The 17,304-nt window shown below is 42.4% G+C and overlaps 2 protein-coding genes across 3 annotated transcripts; one reads left to right on the top strand and one right to left on the bottom strand.

The window, feature by feature from the left end:
- The first annotated feature begins 14,594 nt into the window (after positions 1 to 14,594).
- Positions 14,595 to 15,732, top strand: LOC127992490 (nuclear apoptosis-inducing factor 1-like). The gene is made up of 2 exons (XM_052591658.1): positions 14,595 to 15,266; positions 15,460 to 15,732. The coding sequence occupies exons 1-2, from the start codon at positions 14,861 to 14,863 to the stop codon at positions 15,729 to 15,731; spliced, it is 678 nt and encodes a 225-aa protein (XP_052447618.1). The 5' UTR covers positions 14,595 to 14,860; the 3' UTR covers position 15,732.
- Positions 15,487 to 16,916, bottom strand: LOC127992464 (putative nuclease HARBI1). Of its 2 annotated transcripts, none has more exons than XM_052591655.1 (3): positions 16,197 to 16,916; positions 15,750 to 16,114; positions 15,487 to 15,609 (listed from the first exon to the last, which is right to left on the bottom strand). In XM_052591655.1, the coding sequence occupies exons 1-2, from the start codon at positions 16,870 to 16,872 to the stop codon at positions 15,753 to 15,755; spliced, it is 1,038 nt and encodes a 345-aa protein (XP_052447615.1). In that variant the 5' UTR covers positions 16,873 to 16,916; the 3' UTR covers positions 15,487 to 15,609; positions 15,750 to 15,752. The 2 variants fall into 2 exon arrangements, with proteins under 2 accessions (XP_052447615.1, XP_052447617.1); XM_052591657.1 differs by having other exon boundaries at positions 15,548 to 15,665.
- Positions 16,917 to 17,304: the final 388 nt, after the last annotated feature.

Here is a 17,304-nt window from a genome sequence, read left to right as displayed (position 1 = left end):
CTCTGGTTACTATGACAACAGCCGGACAATTTAAAGGCGCAGTCGCGTCTTTTTAATCTGATAACAGAGTGTAAGCGTCGCAAATTGTTTTTATTTCTAAATGTTTGATCTAATTTGGTGACTTTAAAATAAATCATATTAAAAAATATATAAAGCATTACCTTATTATTTGATTGTGTGTTATACCTTATGTTTTTTAGGCCTCTATAAAAAAAAATCATAATCTGGTAGCTAAACAAATCTTGTATCTATATTAGAATAGAGTAAATCAATCTGTAAAGCTGCTTATGCTTTTTGTGAAAAGCATGTAAATAACTCTGTCTTGACTCAATACATTATTTTACACTAGCCCAAGGATTATTAATAGATTCATCAATAAGTCTGTAGTGAATGAACACACTTCAGTCTTGTATATCTGAATAATTACATTTTCACAGCGGGTCATCCCAGTGACATCTTGTGATAAGCCAGAAATCAAACTATTTCTTCCCAGCAATAGGTGTAAAATACTTTTCATGCACTTTGCTCTGAGTTGAACACTGTTGCAACAGTTTCCTCTCATTATTAAGTACATAATGCTGAGTACCTGCATGAATCATTCCCATCTCATGCTTCACACTCAGTTTGTTCTGTTTAACTGTGTTTGTGTGTGTACCTACTTAAGTATATTTTGGGGACAAATTTGTACTGAAAAGTGAGCTAAACCTGACAAAATCTCACAAAAAATCTCCAAAATCTCCTCATTTGTAAAACTGGTATAAAAATGTTTGTAAAAATGTAAAAAAATTATTAAAATTGTAAATATGCAGAAAGTTTCCTGTGAGGGGTAAGTTTAAGTGTTAGGTTGGCTTATAGTGAGAGAATATACAGTTTGTACAGTATAAAAACCATCATGGATATGGAATGTCCCCAATTAGATAGGTAAGGTAAGGTAAGTAAACGTGTGTGTGTGTGTGTGTGTGAGATCCTCATAAAGTTGTCTGACCTCTGCCTAACTTTTCCAGTGCACTGAGCAGCTCTTTACATCTGCAGATTTATGGCATGACTACAATTGCATTCTGCCTATTTGTCAGATGACCAGATAGAGAGTGGAGCAACCCATCTCAAGGCAGATTAATCATAATCGGAGGCACTTTTAGAAAAAGTTTATTATGACCGTTAATGGGGCGCCTGATCACATTGTGCAAAATTTAAAGACACATTATTCAAAATCTGAAAAACAAACCTTATAATACTTAATCAAACATGCAACTGTCATCAGGTCTAAATAATTAACTTGCTTTAAGACATTGTGATTATTTTTACTAAATTAACCAACAGTGTAATGATTTCAGCAGCAGTCAGGGTTGATGATGAGCTTTCTGTGGATACAGAAGGAATTTGTGACGTGATGGTATCTTTAACCAGGGGTTTTCAAACCCTGCACTGCACACGTCTCCCTCATCTAACACCTGATTCAAATCATCAAATCATGTGCAAGACCTCAACTGAGTGTGTCTGATAAGCGAGATAGGCAAACTGTGCAATGCTGGGTTTGAAACCCCCTGTCTTTAACACACTCGACCATTTTGAGAGACAGTTGAAGTTTTCCTATTTTGCTTTTGCTTCTAATTGCACAATATTTTTTTATATCAACTGCCTTCAAACTCACGTCCAAGTGTCGTCTTACCGTACTGTATTTTTGCAGGCCAAAATTTGAGCATTTGAGCACCATTGTCATGAAGTCTGTGGATTCATCTGAAATCACATAGTTCCCTACTACTACTACTTCCGGCATGATTCTGAAGTGTGCGTACGATGAACACTTTAATATACAATGAGGCCACAGGAGAGGATTTATGATTGGCAGTGACACAACGCAACTGGTCATGTGACAATGACCACATAGTGAGTATAATGTGTCCAGATTACATTCATACTACACACATTAAATAATCCCCCAACTTTTTCCTGAAGTTGGAAGTCTCACCCAACTCATACTGAAACAAGGCTTTACATTTTCGGTCTGTGATGGAAACTTATTTTCCAAGCCAATAATATAACACTTAACCTATTAAAATGGTTTTAAAAGTCACATGGTGCCATAGTTTCATTACTTTACAGTGTCACAATGACCGTCTTTTTGCAGTAACTCAACTGTCATACAGTGGCCCGAGGTTAGCTGCATTGAAAACAGATTCACCCACATATCACAGCTCCCAAATGGGGTGACGTTTGGGTTTTTTGTCAACAAAATGATAAAAGCACAAATTATTTTATTATTTCACACAGAATAGCTGCAAGCCGTGTTTGTTTTCTCTTGGCATAATTTATGCAAGAGATACACTGCCTGACATGGACAAATTTGCTGGTGCACAAAACAAGTACTTTACCTCTAGGACCAGAACTCAATAGCATCTAAATTTATGATGGATTCGAAGTTAGAATCCATCATGGCAGAGCTCATGGATTACTCTGGAAAAATATTTATTGAACATACTATCTTTGCAGTTGCAAAGTAGTTACTTTTTCAAAAAGAACCTTGTTTATTTATTTATTTATTTTTAGTTAAAGCAATGGTATTTTAGTGAATTTTTGCAACTTTGGAGTCCCCTACCATTAAGTTAGTGGAATTCATAATTAAACAACTGCCGTAATTACACGTGCATTTGCTGCTGCCATGAAGCAGTCCACCCTTTTCATAGAATTTTGTAGCCGCTCACTTACAAACTTACAAACTCCCTGAACAGACGTTTGGGGAAGAAACAGAAGCCATGAAGTCAATGTATCTTCAGAATTATTTAAAACTTGTATTTCAAGGTAAAAAACTTTTTGGGACACTATCCCAGACAAACTTTAAATGAAACCTCTGGTGTTGTTTGGTCATTAAGACTCGAAATTTTTATTTATTTATTTTTATTTAAAAAAATCACTACTTGATCGGAATGGTATAAAATGAATTTTATGTGACCACATACACACACACACACACACACACACACACACAAAAATCATTGACTTGATTAAAAAAGCTAAATGGTTGTAAAAAAAAAGGCACTTGTGCTCTGTTGTTCACAGTTAAAGATGACTGTAACAGATGGTTATATCTTAAACTCGGAGGTGAAACATCAGGACACGCAAACAGCTCTGTTATTGAACATCCCTTTATCCTTCTTTTTTTTCATTACAACCCTATAACCTTTTTCTGCACAGGAGTGCCCTCTAGTGTTCTGTTGGTTACATTACACCCCCCCCCCCCTTTTAGTCTCAACATCTCATTATTATTATTCTACATACTTATATCCCCATGGTTATATATTCTCTTTTTTTTCCAGGGAACAAACATCTCAATAACATAACATTGAACTTTCTTTCTTAAGCTGGAAGCCAGGGTAGACTACCTGGGCATTCCTGACTCTGCTGAAGGGGTTATTCTGCCCTTTTCTTGACAGCAGGTCTACCTATGCTAATTCATCTTATAAGTCCATTCTTTCTGGTGGACGGGAAATCCTACCTGACCTTGTCACTGTAACGTTGACCTCTTGCTGAGTTGGTTCTGGAAGAACAGTAAGATGAGCTCGATTCCTTCTCAGTGTTCCCATCTCTGTTTCTACCTGATACGATCTTGGCGTTGCTGCTTCCCCCCGGACCGTTCCAGTGGTTTTCGATGTCCTGATCCACACTTTCTGTCCAGGTATGATGACTGGTAGATTTTTCGCTCTGTGTCTAGATCTGAATGTTTCCTGTTGTTTCTCTTTTAACATCCTATCTTTTCTTCTGAACACTTTCAGGTCAGGCCATCTTGGGGTGAGAGATTTAGGTGGAACTGGGAATGTTGACCTTATTCTTCTCCCCATCAAGAGTTCTGCAGGTGAGATCCCATGAGCTAATGGAGTCGATCTGTAGGCCAAAAGAGCTCTCTGAGGGTCTTGGTTCTTTCTCAGCATTTGTTTTACTGTACGCACCGCTCGCTCTGCCTCTCCATTGCTCTGGGGGTAACGTGGACTGCTTGTGACATGTTTGGAGTCATAGTCTCGGGAAAACTCTGCGAACTCACATGACGCAAACTGTGGACCGTTATCTGTCACCAGTGTTTCAGGGATTCCAAACCTGGCAAAGATGACCTTCAGCCTCTCCACTGTTGTTGCTGTTATGAGTTTTGGCAAGTTTGCAACTTCAATATATCTCGAGAAATAGTCAACCACCACCAGATAATGTCCTCCTTCCCATTGGAAGATATCAGCTGCGACTCGTTGCCAGGGTCTCGCTGGTAAAGGTGTTGGCATTAATTGCTCTGTTTTCTGCTGGGAATGCTGACAGCAGATGTCGCATCTCTCCACTAACTCTCTTACATCTCTTATAACACCTGGCCACCATATAGATTGCTGTGCCCTTGCAATGCACTTCTTCATTCCTTGATGACCTTGATGAAGTCTTTCGAGCATCTCTCTCTTCATGGGTTTTGGAATCAGAATTCGTTCTCCTTTCAGTAGGATACCGTTTGCCACGTGAATATCTGCCCTATGAGACCAGTATAGCACAAGATGTTCCAACACCGTTTTCTGATGGTCTGGCCATCCTTTTTGTGTATACTGTCTTAGTTGTTGGCAGGTTAGATCCTCATTCTGCATTTCCTGAATCTGTTTCAGTTTTGTTTTTGTTGCAGGGATTTGTTGAACTATGAGATCCACAAAAACTCTGCACTCATCCTCCAATGTTTCGTTTTCTGTTGATTTTTCAGGTCCCGATGGCGCTCGTGACAACGCATCTGCGGTGACCAGTTGTTTTCTTGGAACGTACATGATGTTGTACTTGTATCTGAGCAGCCTCAGTCTGAAACGAAGAATTCTTGGAGGTAAATCATCAATTGGTCTGTTGCCCAACAGTGATATTAGGGGTTTGTGGTCGGTATGCACTGTAAATTCCAATCCAAGCAAATATGCACTGAGTCGCTCACATGGCCATGTTGTCGCAAGAGCTTCTTTTTCAGTTTGTGCATATCGTGTCTCTGTGGGGGATAGACTCCTTGAGATATATACGACAGGCCTCCACTCACCATTTTTTTGTTTCTGCATAAGCACCCCGCCTAGACCATAAGATGAAGCGTCGGCTGAAACTATAGTCTCACTGTTCGGACTATACTGTGCTAGTATAGCTGGTGAGCTGAGTTCTTTCTTTACTTTTGCAAACGCTTCTCTCTGCTGTGCATCCCATGTCCAGGTGTTGTCATTTCTTAACAGGTCGCTCAGTGGCTTTGTGAGAGTCGGCAAATGAGGTGAAAACTTCCCGACTTAGTTAACTATTCCCATGAAACGTCTCACACCTTCCACGTTCTCTGGCTCAGGCATGTTGAGGATGGCTTTAATCTTGTCCTCGTCTGCTTCAATCCCTTGAGCACTTATGGTATGGCCTAGGAACTTCACTCTATCAACAGCAAAGACAATCTTATCATTCAGTGTTAGTCTTGCTTCTTCAAACTTCTTCAGCACCTCACACAGTCTCTCATTGTGTTCTTTTTGATCTTTTCCAAACACTAGGACATCGTCTGCATGACAAAGAGCTCCAGTCATTCCTGCAATGATCTGAGAGATCCTGAGCTGGAAATGCTCCGGGGCCGAAGATATCCCAAAAGGAAGACGCCGAAAGCAGGATCTCCCAAAGGGTGTAATGAATGTTGTTAGAGGCTCGGAGTCTTCATGCAAGGGTATTTGCCAGAACCCAGATGTGGCATCTAATTTGGAGAACACTGCTGCTCCCTCTAGCTGTGCTAAAGTCTCATCCACAGCTGGCAGTATGTGTCTTTCTCTGTACACATTCTCATTCAACCATGTGAGATCGACGCAAATCCTGATATTGCCATTCGGTTTTGGCACGACAACCATACCCGCGCACCAGGGAGTAGGCTCTTCGATTCGTCGAATGACTCCCATTTCTTCCATTCTGTGGAGTTCCAGTTTTACTTTCTCCACGAGCAGTAGCGGTACTCGTCGTGGGGCTGATAGAGCATACGGGACGGCTCCTTCCGACAGTTTGATCTTGTAGCTGCCCTCTAATTTTCCGAGTCTCGAGAAAACTTTGGGGAACATTGCCTTGTACTGCTCTCCAGGTTTGTGTATGTTGGCTACCTGTTGCAGTAATTGTAAGCTTTGAATTGCAGGCAGTCCAAGCAGCGGCATCACTAGATCCGTTACCACATATATATCCTGCCAAATTCTCTTTTTGTCCTTCTGCAGGCATGCACTAAATGTACCCATCACTTTCAATGGAGTACTGTTAGGTCCCAGGATCTTCTTTTTGGAATCTTTGAGTTTCCCTTGCTTTTCAGCTGAATACAAAGATGCTGGAATAGCTGTGACTGCTGCACCTGTATCTATTTTAAAGGTGATTGGTTCTTTATTCACCAGTATTTTCTGTTGCCACATATTCTCTTGTTTTTGGGTCTGGATTGTTCCCAAGAATGCAGACTCATCATATGAACTGTCAACGATCGCTTCGAGTCTTTGAACTGACCGGCATACTGTAGCAAAATGTCCTTTTTTTCTGAATTTTCTGCATTCCGCTTCTCTAGCTGGACACAATTTCCATGGGTGTTGTGGACTTTTTCCGCATCGCTTGCAGGAATCCATCTGTTTTATTTTAGGAGTCGCATTGTAAAAACTTTGCGTTCTCTGCACTGTCCCCTCTGCTTTTTGTAATGTCATTTTTGCTTTAGATGTTCTCTTTGTTACGACTGCATCAACGTTAACTTCTTTTACTTCAGACTTTTCTCGTCTTATTATTGGCTGCTGACGTTTTATTTCCTCATTTTGTCTGACCTGAGTTATTGTTTTATCCAATGTCAAATTTGGATCTAGTTGCAGTCTCTCTGAGAGCTTTGCATCTCTTATGCCCACTACAATACGGTCTCTGATCATTTCCTCATGAAGGTCGCCATATCTGCAGTGTTCCGCGAGCTTATACACGTCCGTGATAAAACTCTCTGCTGATTCGCCAGGCTGTTGAAATCTGCTGTTGAATTTCGCTCTCTCATAAATAACATTATATCTGCCGATAAAGTGCTCACTTAAAGCCTTCTTGACTTCTTCATAACTCTTTTTCTCTTCCTCGCTTAGGGATAACGTATTTAATATATTGTCACTTTTCTCCCCCATAATGTAAAGAAGAGAGTTTACCTGGTAGGCGGAGGGTTTTTCTGCAAGGCCCGATGCTACTCTGAATCGTTCAAAGCGGCACATCCACTGTGGCCATGAACTAGGCTCGTCGAAGTTTAAACTTCCCGGAGGTGTCAGTGAAAATATCTGATCTATATTTTGACTTTTCACTTACTCTTAATCTCGAGTGCACTGCTCCGATGATCGTTTTCTTTTCTTTTTTCACTGGCCCGTTCTCAATTGCACTTGAGCACTGTTTCAATTCCCTTTGTTTTTGCAGTCCGTGTGCAACATCGCATTTCTTTTCTCCCTCAATTCCTTATTTCATTCTTTTCAGGTTGTGGAAACCACTTCTGACACCATGTAACAGATGGTTATATCTTAAACTCGGAGGTGAAACATCAGGACACGCAAACAGCTCTGTTATTGAACATCCCTTTATCCTTCTTTTTTTTCATTGCAACTCTATAACCTTTTTCTTCACAGGAGTGCCCTCTAGTGTTCTGTTGGTTACACTACAGTGACCACCACTGGAAATGAATAGGAAATATATGGAAGCCTGTTTCCGCCACTGAATAAAAAAAAATAAAAAAAGGTTATTGTGACTTTTATCTCAAAATGAAGGTTTTTGGGGGATTTTGTTCCATGGGATTGCCGTGACCCGCAGAAATCCCGAAAAAATGTCAGCCTCTAGTCTGAAACAGGCTAGAGGTCCTCCAGGGGGCCACAGCTTTGATACAGTGGTGTTCCACCCTGACCGGAAACCTCTACAACTGCCAAGCGTGGGGTGGGGCTTTGGCTTTTAGCCAAAATTGGAGGGGCCGCATGTGGAGTAGGCCCAGAGTTACAGAGGTGGCCATAAGGCCGAGCAGCCTCTGAAGAACCCTCAGGGGGCGTGTCATCCCCGGTGTGAGGGAAGCCGTCAATCGCAGAATTGTCAGGCACTGATCAAGTGAGATTCATGTCCGCATTAGGGCGGAGTCCAGAACCATTCCCAGAAAGACAATTTGTCATCTGGGCAACAACTGACTCTTGTGTGTGCTGATGACCATGCCGAGGCACTCCGAGTGACTGAGCAGCAACTACTTTTGGGTGTTCAGTTCCGGTTCTGATCTGTCTAAAACTAGCAGTCCAAACGGAAGGACTGCATTATGACAGGCTACTCCCTCGAACGCAAATCTCAAGAACGGTCTGTGACGAGGGGCTATGTGGATGTGAAAGTAAGCATCTTACAGTAAACCCACTGTCAGTAAACCAATCTTTGGGGCAAATACGCACAATAATTTTCTTGAACATCATTATCTTAAACGACCAGTGCATTAGCGAGCTGTTCAGATGTCTGAGATCTAGAATGGGTCTGAGCCCACCATATCTCTTTGGAATTACGAAATAGTGGCTGAAAAAGCCTTACTCGCTGTTCGCTGGGGGCACTATTTCCACAACGTCTTTTGCTTGCACCTCCTGCCAGAAAACAATAGCTTCATTGTCCGGCACAGAAGATTGAACAACGCCTTTGAAGCAGGGTGGTCTGCGAGCGAACTGCAGCGAGTAGCCTCGTCGAATTGTTTTTCAAAACCTATCTATCTCGGGATTCCCACAATGGCTGCCCAGGCCATATAACGGGAGGCGAGAGGTTTTATTTTCTCGAATGAGAGCTCCCCTTGAAAAAGAGGGGAGTCCACGTTTTGTGTTAGTGATTGCGAGGGGATGAGGAATTTTGCTTTTTAAAGTATCTGGGACTATTATTACAGTGGTTAAATATTAGGGCACGTGCTGCACCTGCAGGACGTGACCCGCTGCAAATGAAACTCCATCTCTCAGAGGTGTTCTAAGAGGTGAGGATTGAAGGCGAACTGTTTTGGGGGGTCCCTACTTTTCCTCTCTAGCACCTCAGGATGGCTTTGGCAGCTTGGGGTCACAGCACAACTCGTGGGCGGGGACCTTGGCACTTCGCCGGCTTGGAGTTCTGTTTCAGTCCAGGCTCCATCTTTAACGGAGGCTGATGCTGTGCCGACTTCACGGACTGAGCAGTAGGGCTCTTCTGGTGGCCCACAGCCGAAGTGTCAGGATGTTTAGGGAGGAAGTGATGCAGAGCCTGCGATGTCTTCTGAGCCTCCGAAAACTGTTCAGTGAACCCATGTACAGCAAAGCCAAATAGCCCTTTCAGTGAGACTGGCGAGTCAAGGAAGACCATTTTTTCAGTGTCCCTGATCTCTGTCAGCATCAGCCAGAGGTGGCTCTCCAACAGCACCAGGCTGGCCATGGTCTTGCTGATTGCTTATGCTGTGGCCTTTGTAGCACCCAGAGCGAGATATGTTGCTGTGTGCAGCTCTTTAAAGGCCTCCTGTTGCTTTTGGCCAGACTCATCCATAATGCGGTGAAGTTTGGCCTGAAACACTTGGAGAATCGCCATTGTGTGCAGCACCGAGCTGGCCTGTCCAGCTGCTGCGTAAGCCCTGTTGGCAATAGTTGAGGTGGTCCTGCAGGGTCTAGATGGATGCGAAGCATGGCCCTTTAAGCCAAGGGCAGATGGCGGGCACAGATGTGCTTCAATCGTTTCCTCCAGGGGAGGAAGTTTGGTGTATCCCTTTTCATCAGCGCCGTTAATGGTGGTGAGAGCTGCTGCAGTAGAGGCGTTTACCCGTGCCGAGTAGGGTGCTTGCCCACATCTTGGTAAGCTCGTCCTGGACGGCTTGCAAGAACAAGGCTGGACGCTAGAGGGAGGACTGCGGGCGGGTCTCTGGCAGGAACCTTTTGTCCAGTAAGTCATGGTCGGGCTCATCCGGAGCAGATCACAAGAGGCCCAGAACCTCCACGGCCTTTCTGACACCGCCAAGGACACGGAGTCATCAGCGGTGATGTCATCAATGACGATGTCCTCCTCGGATGCACCGATGATACCAGCCCGCTCGCAGCTGAAGAGGGGCGCTGGTCCTCATTTGCAAAGCACACTGCTGTAAGAGGATGTGTGGAGGGCGGGGCACGCAGTCTCTGAGAGAGATCCGCTGCCACGCTGTTTTTTCTTCTTAGGGGACGAAAAAGACGGGAGGGCTTGGTGGGGGGGATCGCCTTAATGGAACTAGGCGACCTGTGAGGGTAAACGGGAGCAGCGAGCGCAGCCTCTGCATGGGTGCAGCCAAGGCAGGTGGCGCACTCGTTGTGCCCATCTCCAACCATACTCGAGGCGCGACATTTGGAACAATGCACGTTGGAAATTTTTGCTGCATTGGCTTCTTCCACGTCGGTGAGCATTGCTGGAGCTTTTTCCACAGCTCATAGTGAAGAAATTATCCTTGTCACTGAAGGAAAATAATTTGATGAATTGCACAACGGACTGACTTATATAGCGGTCGGCCTCCCCCCTTTTGGTGGGCTAAAGTGCCATTGGTTTGTGCAGCTACACACAAATCAGGCTTCAGCAGAAAGGAAAAAAAGGAGTTTTCCCATACATAACGGGAGTGAACTTTTGAAAGGGAACTTACAGGCTGGCCTAAATCTTCACTGAGGCACCTGATATAATTTCATACTTAGGTTTAGTTTTTGATAAATTAGTTTAACATTTCTAGCTTGAGTAAAATTAATATACAGGGGTTAGGCAAAATAATGTGAACACCTGGGAAATACTTCCAAATGCATGTAATCTTCTTACAACAGATTCATTCTCCACTTGTTTGTCGTCTATCAGAACATCTAACAGTTTCATTCAGAGATGTTGGAGGAGGGAATCTGCTTCTCACTCTTCTGTCCAACACTGGATTGATATCATCTCCGGTGATTATCTGGCCATAGCAGATCTTATGCTGCAACTGTTTGTTTTCTGATCACATCTGAGCAATGGTGTGTATGTATGTGTGTGTGTGTGTGTGATGGATGTTGCTTTTCTGAAGTTCTCCTAGTCAGTTTTGGCAGCCATATCACCCTGGAGCCCAAGACCGGTTTCCCACTGAAGCTAAGCAGGGCTGAGCCTGGTCAGTACCTGGATGGGAGACCTCCCGTGAAAACTAGGTTGCTGCTGGAAGAGGTGCTAGTGAGGCCAGCAGGGGGTGCTCACCCTGTGGTCTGTCTGGGTCCTAGTGCCCCAGGGTAGTGATGGGGACACTATACTATCAACAAGCACTGTCCTTCGGATGAGACGTTAAACCGAGGTCCTGACTGGTCCTGTGATCATTAAAAAAAATTCGCCAATTGGCCTCCGACCATCATGGCCTCCTAACAATCCCCATATCCGCTGATTGCCTTCATCACTCCGTCTACTCTCCATCAGTAAGCTGGTGTGTGGTGGGCATTCTGACGCAATTTGGCTGCCGTCGCATGGATGCTGCACACTGGTGGTGGATGAGGAGATACCCCCTGACTATGTAAAGTGCTTTGAGTGCCTAGAAAAGTGCTATATAAATGTAATGAATTAATATTAGTATTATATTTTAGGGAAACAAGGTGTTAAATTTGAATATTGAAGTTTATTTGAGCAGTTCTGTGTTATTTGGACACAATCCTTTTTCATGTTTGACACCCTATCATTAACTTTCAGTTTTTGGTCACTATACTTCTTCACTGATGAAGACTTACTTTGTGTTAACAGTCATAATCATACAGTCTGTTGCTCTTAAAACACAGATACACTGGGCTGTTTAGGTTATAGATGTCACTAATTTCATCAGGTACTTGTACTAAGCACTGCTGAACACAACACAGATGTACAAACTATAGAAAATTTAAAGATAAATTAATTTTTTCACCTACACAGGTGACATTAACCCCTATAAAAATAGTATTCACATGATTTTGTCCAACCACTGTGTAGAGTATATATAGAAATGTATATTAGTTTAAAAGCAGCACTTGTTGTTTCTTGAGGTTCAGTTTAGTTGATGTCCACTAGATGGAGATCTATTCCTACCACAATCTGGCTTTGCATTAAATTCAAGGTCAGATCATCTGTTTCTCCTGCTGTCAGTTTGAGCTCATGCACTATTACACTTTAAGTTTCACTGAAAAGTTTCAAAGCACTTCATTTAAAATTCCTGTGGAATCTTATGTTATTAAATGTTATTAATTGTAAAAGCTTCATTTTAAGATGAACAAGCATTTTTTAAGCTACAACAATATTTTAAGATAAACAATCTAGCTACAACAATAGAAAAATCCTATAAATTTGTGGTGAATTTCTATCATGAATTCAGGATATTTTAATAATACCCACATTTAAAATCCTTCAATTGCCAGCCACAAGAAGAAAGTGGTTAGATGTCAAAATTCCTTTCCCAAACCCAAAATACACTGAAGGTTGATCAGTTATTTCATTAACTAAGTAGAGGTCCAATACGTGATGAAAGACAAATTGAATCAATTACCAGAGACTAATCAGAACAAAGGGAACTTTAATTACAAGAAGTTTAATTAAAGCACTTGCCAAGTGTGATATGAAGGGAGTGCTTAATATATTCTGGAGGAAAAGCCACACATCCACAGGATATGAAGAAAAAAAAACTGGAACATTTTGTTTTACTATTCAAACACATTAACACACACAGGTTGTACAGAGTGTTTTGAATTGTGTTGCCTCTGTGGAGAACACATTAAACAGGTAACAGAAAATCCCCCAAAACCCGCACAATTATTAAAAACATCACCATCAATAAGTAAAGTCAATTTAATGTTTGCAAATGAAATCATAATATTATCCTGTCTTTATATTCCAGCTCAGGAAGTCAAAGGAAACGGTCTGTTGTGAGATTGTGGAGAGTGTTAATCTGAAAGGCTTTGGAGGGTTTGGATCAGATTAAACATCTGCAGCAGTCTGTTCAGGGTCTGTTCAGGGTCTGTGCTGCACATTCCCCAAATATCAAGCCCATTTTCATGAAAATGTGTATTAATAGTACAGTGTGCAATACACAATACAAAACAGAGCATAACATAGCACCTAACATATCACAGGGAAATGTGTTAGTGCCTGATAAAACAAGCTTCTCAAACATATACACTACCAAGGCTGCATTTATTTGATGAAGAATACAGTAAAACAGTAAAATTATGAAAAATATTGCAGTTTAATAAAATGTAATTAATTCCTGGGATTAAAATTGAATTTTCAGCATCATTACTCCAGTCTTCAATGTCACTTGATCCTTCAGAAATCAGGGTTTTCAGGAAGATTTTCAGTCAGTTTGATCAGTAAAAAGGAAATTTATTCTCTTGTATTCCACAAAAATGTATGCTGGATTGAAACAACATGATGATGACTGTTCTTTTAAGAAGAAAACTAATGTTGAGATAATTATGTGTAGTCCTATGTGTCCCATCCATTTACCATTAAATCTTGATTGTGTGTTTGTGCTTTATTCAGTCTTTGAATGAACTCATTGTGAGTCAGTGGCCGTAAGTTCACTGGATTCTGCATATGAGCATATTTTTGCATTGATATCATAAAAAGCCATGCATTTCTCTGTGTGATTTAGTGGTGGAGGACACACATTTGGCTCTGGTTCGGAAGAGGCTCACATCAACACAGTGTGATTTACACTGGTGAACAGATGGCACAGAACGCAGTGTTTGGAGAAGATGTGCGGTTTATTCACACCGACACTGTGTGTGACACGTGTGAGTGTTTGTCTAGAGCTGCATGGAAATGAGATGGAGAACATCACAGCATAGGTATGCATGTGAACAGTCAAAAAATATCCATAATTCTGCATAATTTCAAGAGGGAGAGAGCACATAGTATCCAGTGTGAAAGTGAAGAACTTAAAGTATTGATCCAGCGGTCTCCGTCTACAGTCTCCTCACCGTCAAATGCTTCTCTGAGATCAAAGTCATGCAGCTGACAAAAAGGTTTGCTATAAGTGTTCTGAATGGTTGCTAAGGCATTGCTATATGGTTGCTAGGTGGTTTTAATCATGCATCAGGAACTGTTTGAAGAATCATTTATGACTGGAGCACAAACACTGCATGATGACACACTCAGTTTAACACTCAGTGATAGAGGAGGTAGTACTAGTGATGACTGACTTCACTAACAGCATTGATAGATAGATAAATAACACTGATTGCGTATAAACCAAAGTCTGTGCCGAAAGATCCCATAGGAATGTAATAAATTACATTGCCATATATCAAGATGTAGATAGATGTTATATGTTACCTGTAAGTCCATATATTATAAGCACATGTATTTTCTGGATATATGAAGACTAAGATAAGTCTTCAAATTCTAATTGTGGGCAAAATACACGACAGGAAGATCAAAGCTAGATTGGGTTCCTTAACATTACAATCTAAGAGTAAAAAGTAAGAGTAAGTAAGAGTGTAATAATATAAACTCCGTAATCATCGGGAAGAAGGAGGCGGGAACCGGCGCACAATCAATTGAAACTTTAATAAATCACAAAATAAACACAAAACAGCACATCAGCCCCTCACGGACGACTGATGCGCACAAATAAAAATCAAACCATCTAAAAGCCCAGGGGCCTCATGTACAAAGACTTGCGTTGAATTCATACTAAAACATTGCGTACGGACAAAGCTGTAAATGTGCGTACGCACAAAAAAAAACAGATGTATGAATCTCTGCGTACGAAGGATTCCACGCATATTCTCTTTGTACATCCCAATTAACGTAAAATTGAGCGCACATGCACGAGCACAACGCCCCACCCAGTCTCCTCCCCTAATTAAATCAATTTAAATATGGTAATGAGTCCACTTTGGCAAAAGATAGCAGTAAGAAAATGGCTAAGGCAAGCGGCAAGAAACGAAACTTTACTGAAAGTGAATTGGAGGTGCTACTATCGGAGGTAGAGACTAGAAAACATATTTTATTTGGAACGTTGTCCTCTGGAATTAATAACAAAAGGAAAAAATATGAGTGGGAGAGTTTGGCTGAAGCCGTCAATGCAGTGGGATCTGAAAGTCGCACTGTAAATGAGCTTAAAAAGAAATGGTCTGATATAAAGGTGGACGTTAAACGGAGAACTGCTGCGCACCGACAAAGTGTGGGCAGGACAGGCAGTGGTAAAGGGGTCGATGAACTTACACCCTTTGAGCAGAGAGTTGCCTCAATTATGGGTGACACTTTACTCTCTGGAGTAGTATCTTCTGCTGTGGGAGACTCCGATTTACAGGATTGCGACGAAGGTAACCAATTTCTCGTTTGTTTTTACTTTGGTACATATAGCATACCTATATTTCATTGTCAAATGCATTCGGTGTAGCGAACCAAAAGTATACACCAGAGATTTTACGGATCCATTTCATTTATTGCAAATGTGTGTGCCCCTTAAAAATGGAACGTACTTAAATTACAGTTAACATTTGCCTTTTTATTTAGACCCATATGGCGCAACAGCCGAAACATCCACTTCCCAGGAGGGGCACTCGGAGTCCGCCCCTCCTGAGCAGCCAGCGCCCACTGTGCCCAGCGTTTCCAGTGCTCTCCCCAGTGCTGACGCCCGTCCGTCTGGTCGCGTCTTGACACATGCTGTTTTGGAGTCACAACAGCAAATCATTATGGCCATCGGGGAAATTAACAGTCACCTGAAAAATATCACTGACGCACTCACAGACATAAGCCACTCATTAAAGGAATTGGTCAAAAAGTGAACTTTTGTCTCTGATTACCATTTATATTGTCGCAATCACATGTTGGCGGGCATGAACGGCTTGTTGGTTGGGCTGCACATAAATTGGTCCTGGGTCGGGGTCATCTGGCGGTGCTGCCACCTCACCAAGTGGTATGCCATGCCTATGCGCGACATTGTGCAGCACACCACAGGCCAGCACAATGCGGCACACCTTGTCAGGGCGGTATAACAACATCCCCCCAGTCCTGTCAAGGCAGCGCCACCGACATTTCAGCTGCCCAATCGCCCGCTCTACAACTGAACGAGTGCGAGAATGGGCATTATTGTATCTGCGCTCTCGGTCAGTTTGTGGGTTGGTGAGGGGGGTTAAAAGCCACGTCTTTAGTGGATAACCGCGGTCTCCTGAAGGGTTAATTAATAATTATATGCAAAAAAAAAAAAAAAAATTACAATTAGATAGGATCATAACTTTAAAGGCACTTACCAAGAAGCCACCCATCACGCACCCTGCCAGCTTGGAGCCTCATCCCAACCATGCTGTTTGTAAGGATGTATGAATCATGGGTTGACCCAGGCCACCTTGCCACAATATTTGTTAGGCGCATTTGTGCATCACATATTATCTGCACATTTATTGAATGGAAATGTTTCCGATTCACATATGCAAATTCTTCTTCAGATGGCGCCTTTATAGCAATGTGTGTGCAGTCGATCGCTCCGATAACATTAGGAAAACCGGCTATCGCTGCAAATTGCATTTTAATGTTTGGCTGGTCAAATGCATCATATGGGAACCTGATATACCTGGCAGACATGCGGATGATCCCGTCCCATACCACTGGCATTGCCCGGCTCAAAGACGACTGGCTTATTCCTGAGCGGTCTGCCAGTTCCCTTTGGAAAGAACCAGTTGCCAGGAAACCAAGTGTTGTCAGCACCTGCAAGGGAACGGGTATTGCGTGGCTCCTCATTGTCTCTCTCTCTAGATTCGGACCCAACTCAGCACAGAGCTCCAAGAGGACAGCCCTTGGAAATCTGAAACGGCTGATAAGCCAGTCATCATCCTGGGCCAGAAAATCATTGTGGTCCCTAAAAACTCGTTCTCTTCTGATTCTGCCATTAGCAATGTCCTCTAATAAGGCCAACGCTGCCATTGCCATAGACTAAGGGTTGTTTCAACCGTTATGCTTTTATATGTTCTTATTTAATTGCATAATTTATATAATTATAAAAAGGCTCGTGTGACAATATATGTCAATTATTTTATAAATTGCAAATTAATTGCAATGCTTCCCACAGGTGGTGGTGCGAGACTTGTAGAACAATTTGTTGTGTAATGTTTGCAACTTCACTTTATTGCCTGTAAGAGTCGCCAACGGACAAAAACAATGAGAAATGAACGTACGCCAGACATGAAATTGGCTTGGAGGAACGCACATTCTTGCGTTAATTTCACTGTTAGTACATCCGACCGTGAGCGTGAAAGCTGGCGTACGCAAAGTTTTTGTGCGTACGCAAGGTTGATACATGAGACCCCAGGCCTGGTCCTCTCTCGTCCTTCACTGCCGTCGCTCACGGGGACCTGCGGGAAC

The sequence above is a fragment of the Carassius gibelio genome, chromosome A5, assembly GCF_023724105.1.
Source record: "Carassius gibelio isolate Cgi1373 ecotype wild population from Czech Republic chromosome A5, carGib1.2-hapl.c, whole genome shotgun sequence".
NCBI classification, from domain to species: Eukaryota; Metazoa; Chordata; class Actinopteri; order Cypriniformes; family Cyprinidae; genus Carassius; species Carassius gibelio.
This window is presented reverse-complemented; position numbering and strand designations above follow the sequence as displayed.

Excerpts from the sequence above, each read along its gene's own strand:
- LOC127992490 (XM_052591658.1), top strand. The coding sequence starts at position 14,861 with ATGGCTAAGGCAAGCGGCAAGAAACGAAACTTTACTGAAAGTGAATTG. Across the intron at positions 15,267-15,459 it reads TTTACAGGATTGCGACGAAG|ACCCATATGGCGCAACAGCC; the intron begins GTAACCAATTTC and ends CTTTTTATTTAG.
- LOC127992464 (XM_052591655.1), bottom strand. The coding sequence starts at position 16,872 with ATGGCAATGGCAGCGTTGGCCTTATTAGAGGACATTGCTAATGGCAGA. Across the intron at positions 16,115-16,196 it reads GCGTGATGGGTGGCTTCTTG|GAGACCGCGGTTATCCACTA; the intron begins GTAAGTGCCTTT and ends TTAACCCTTCAG.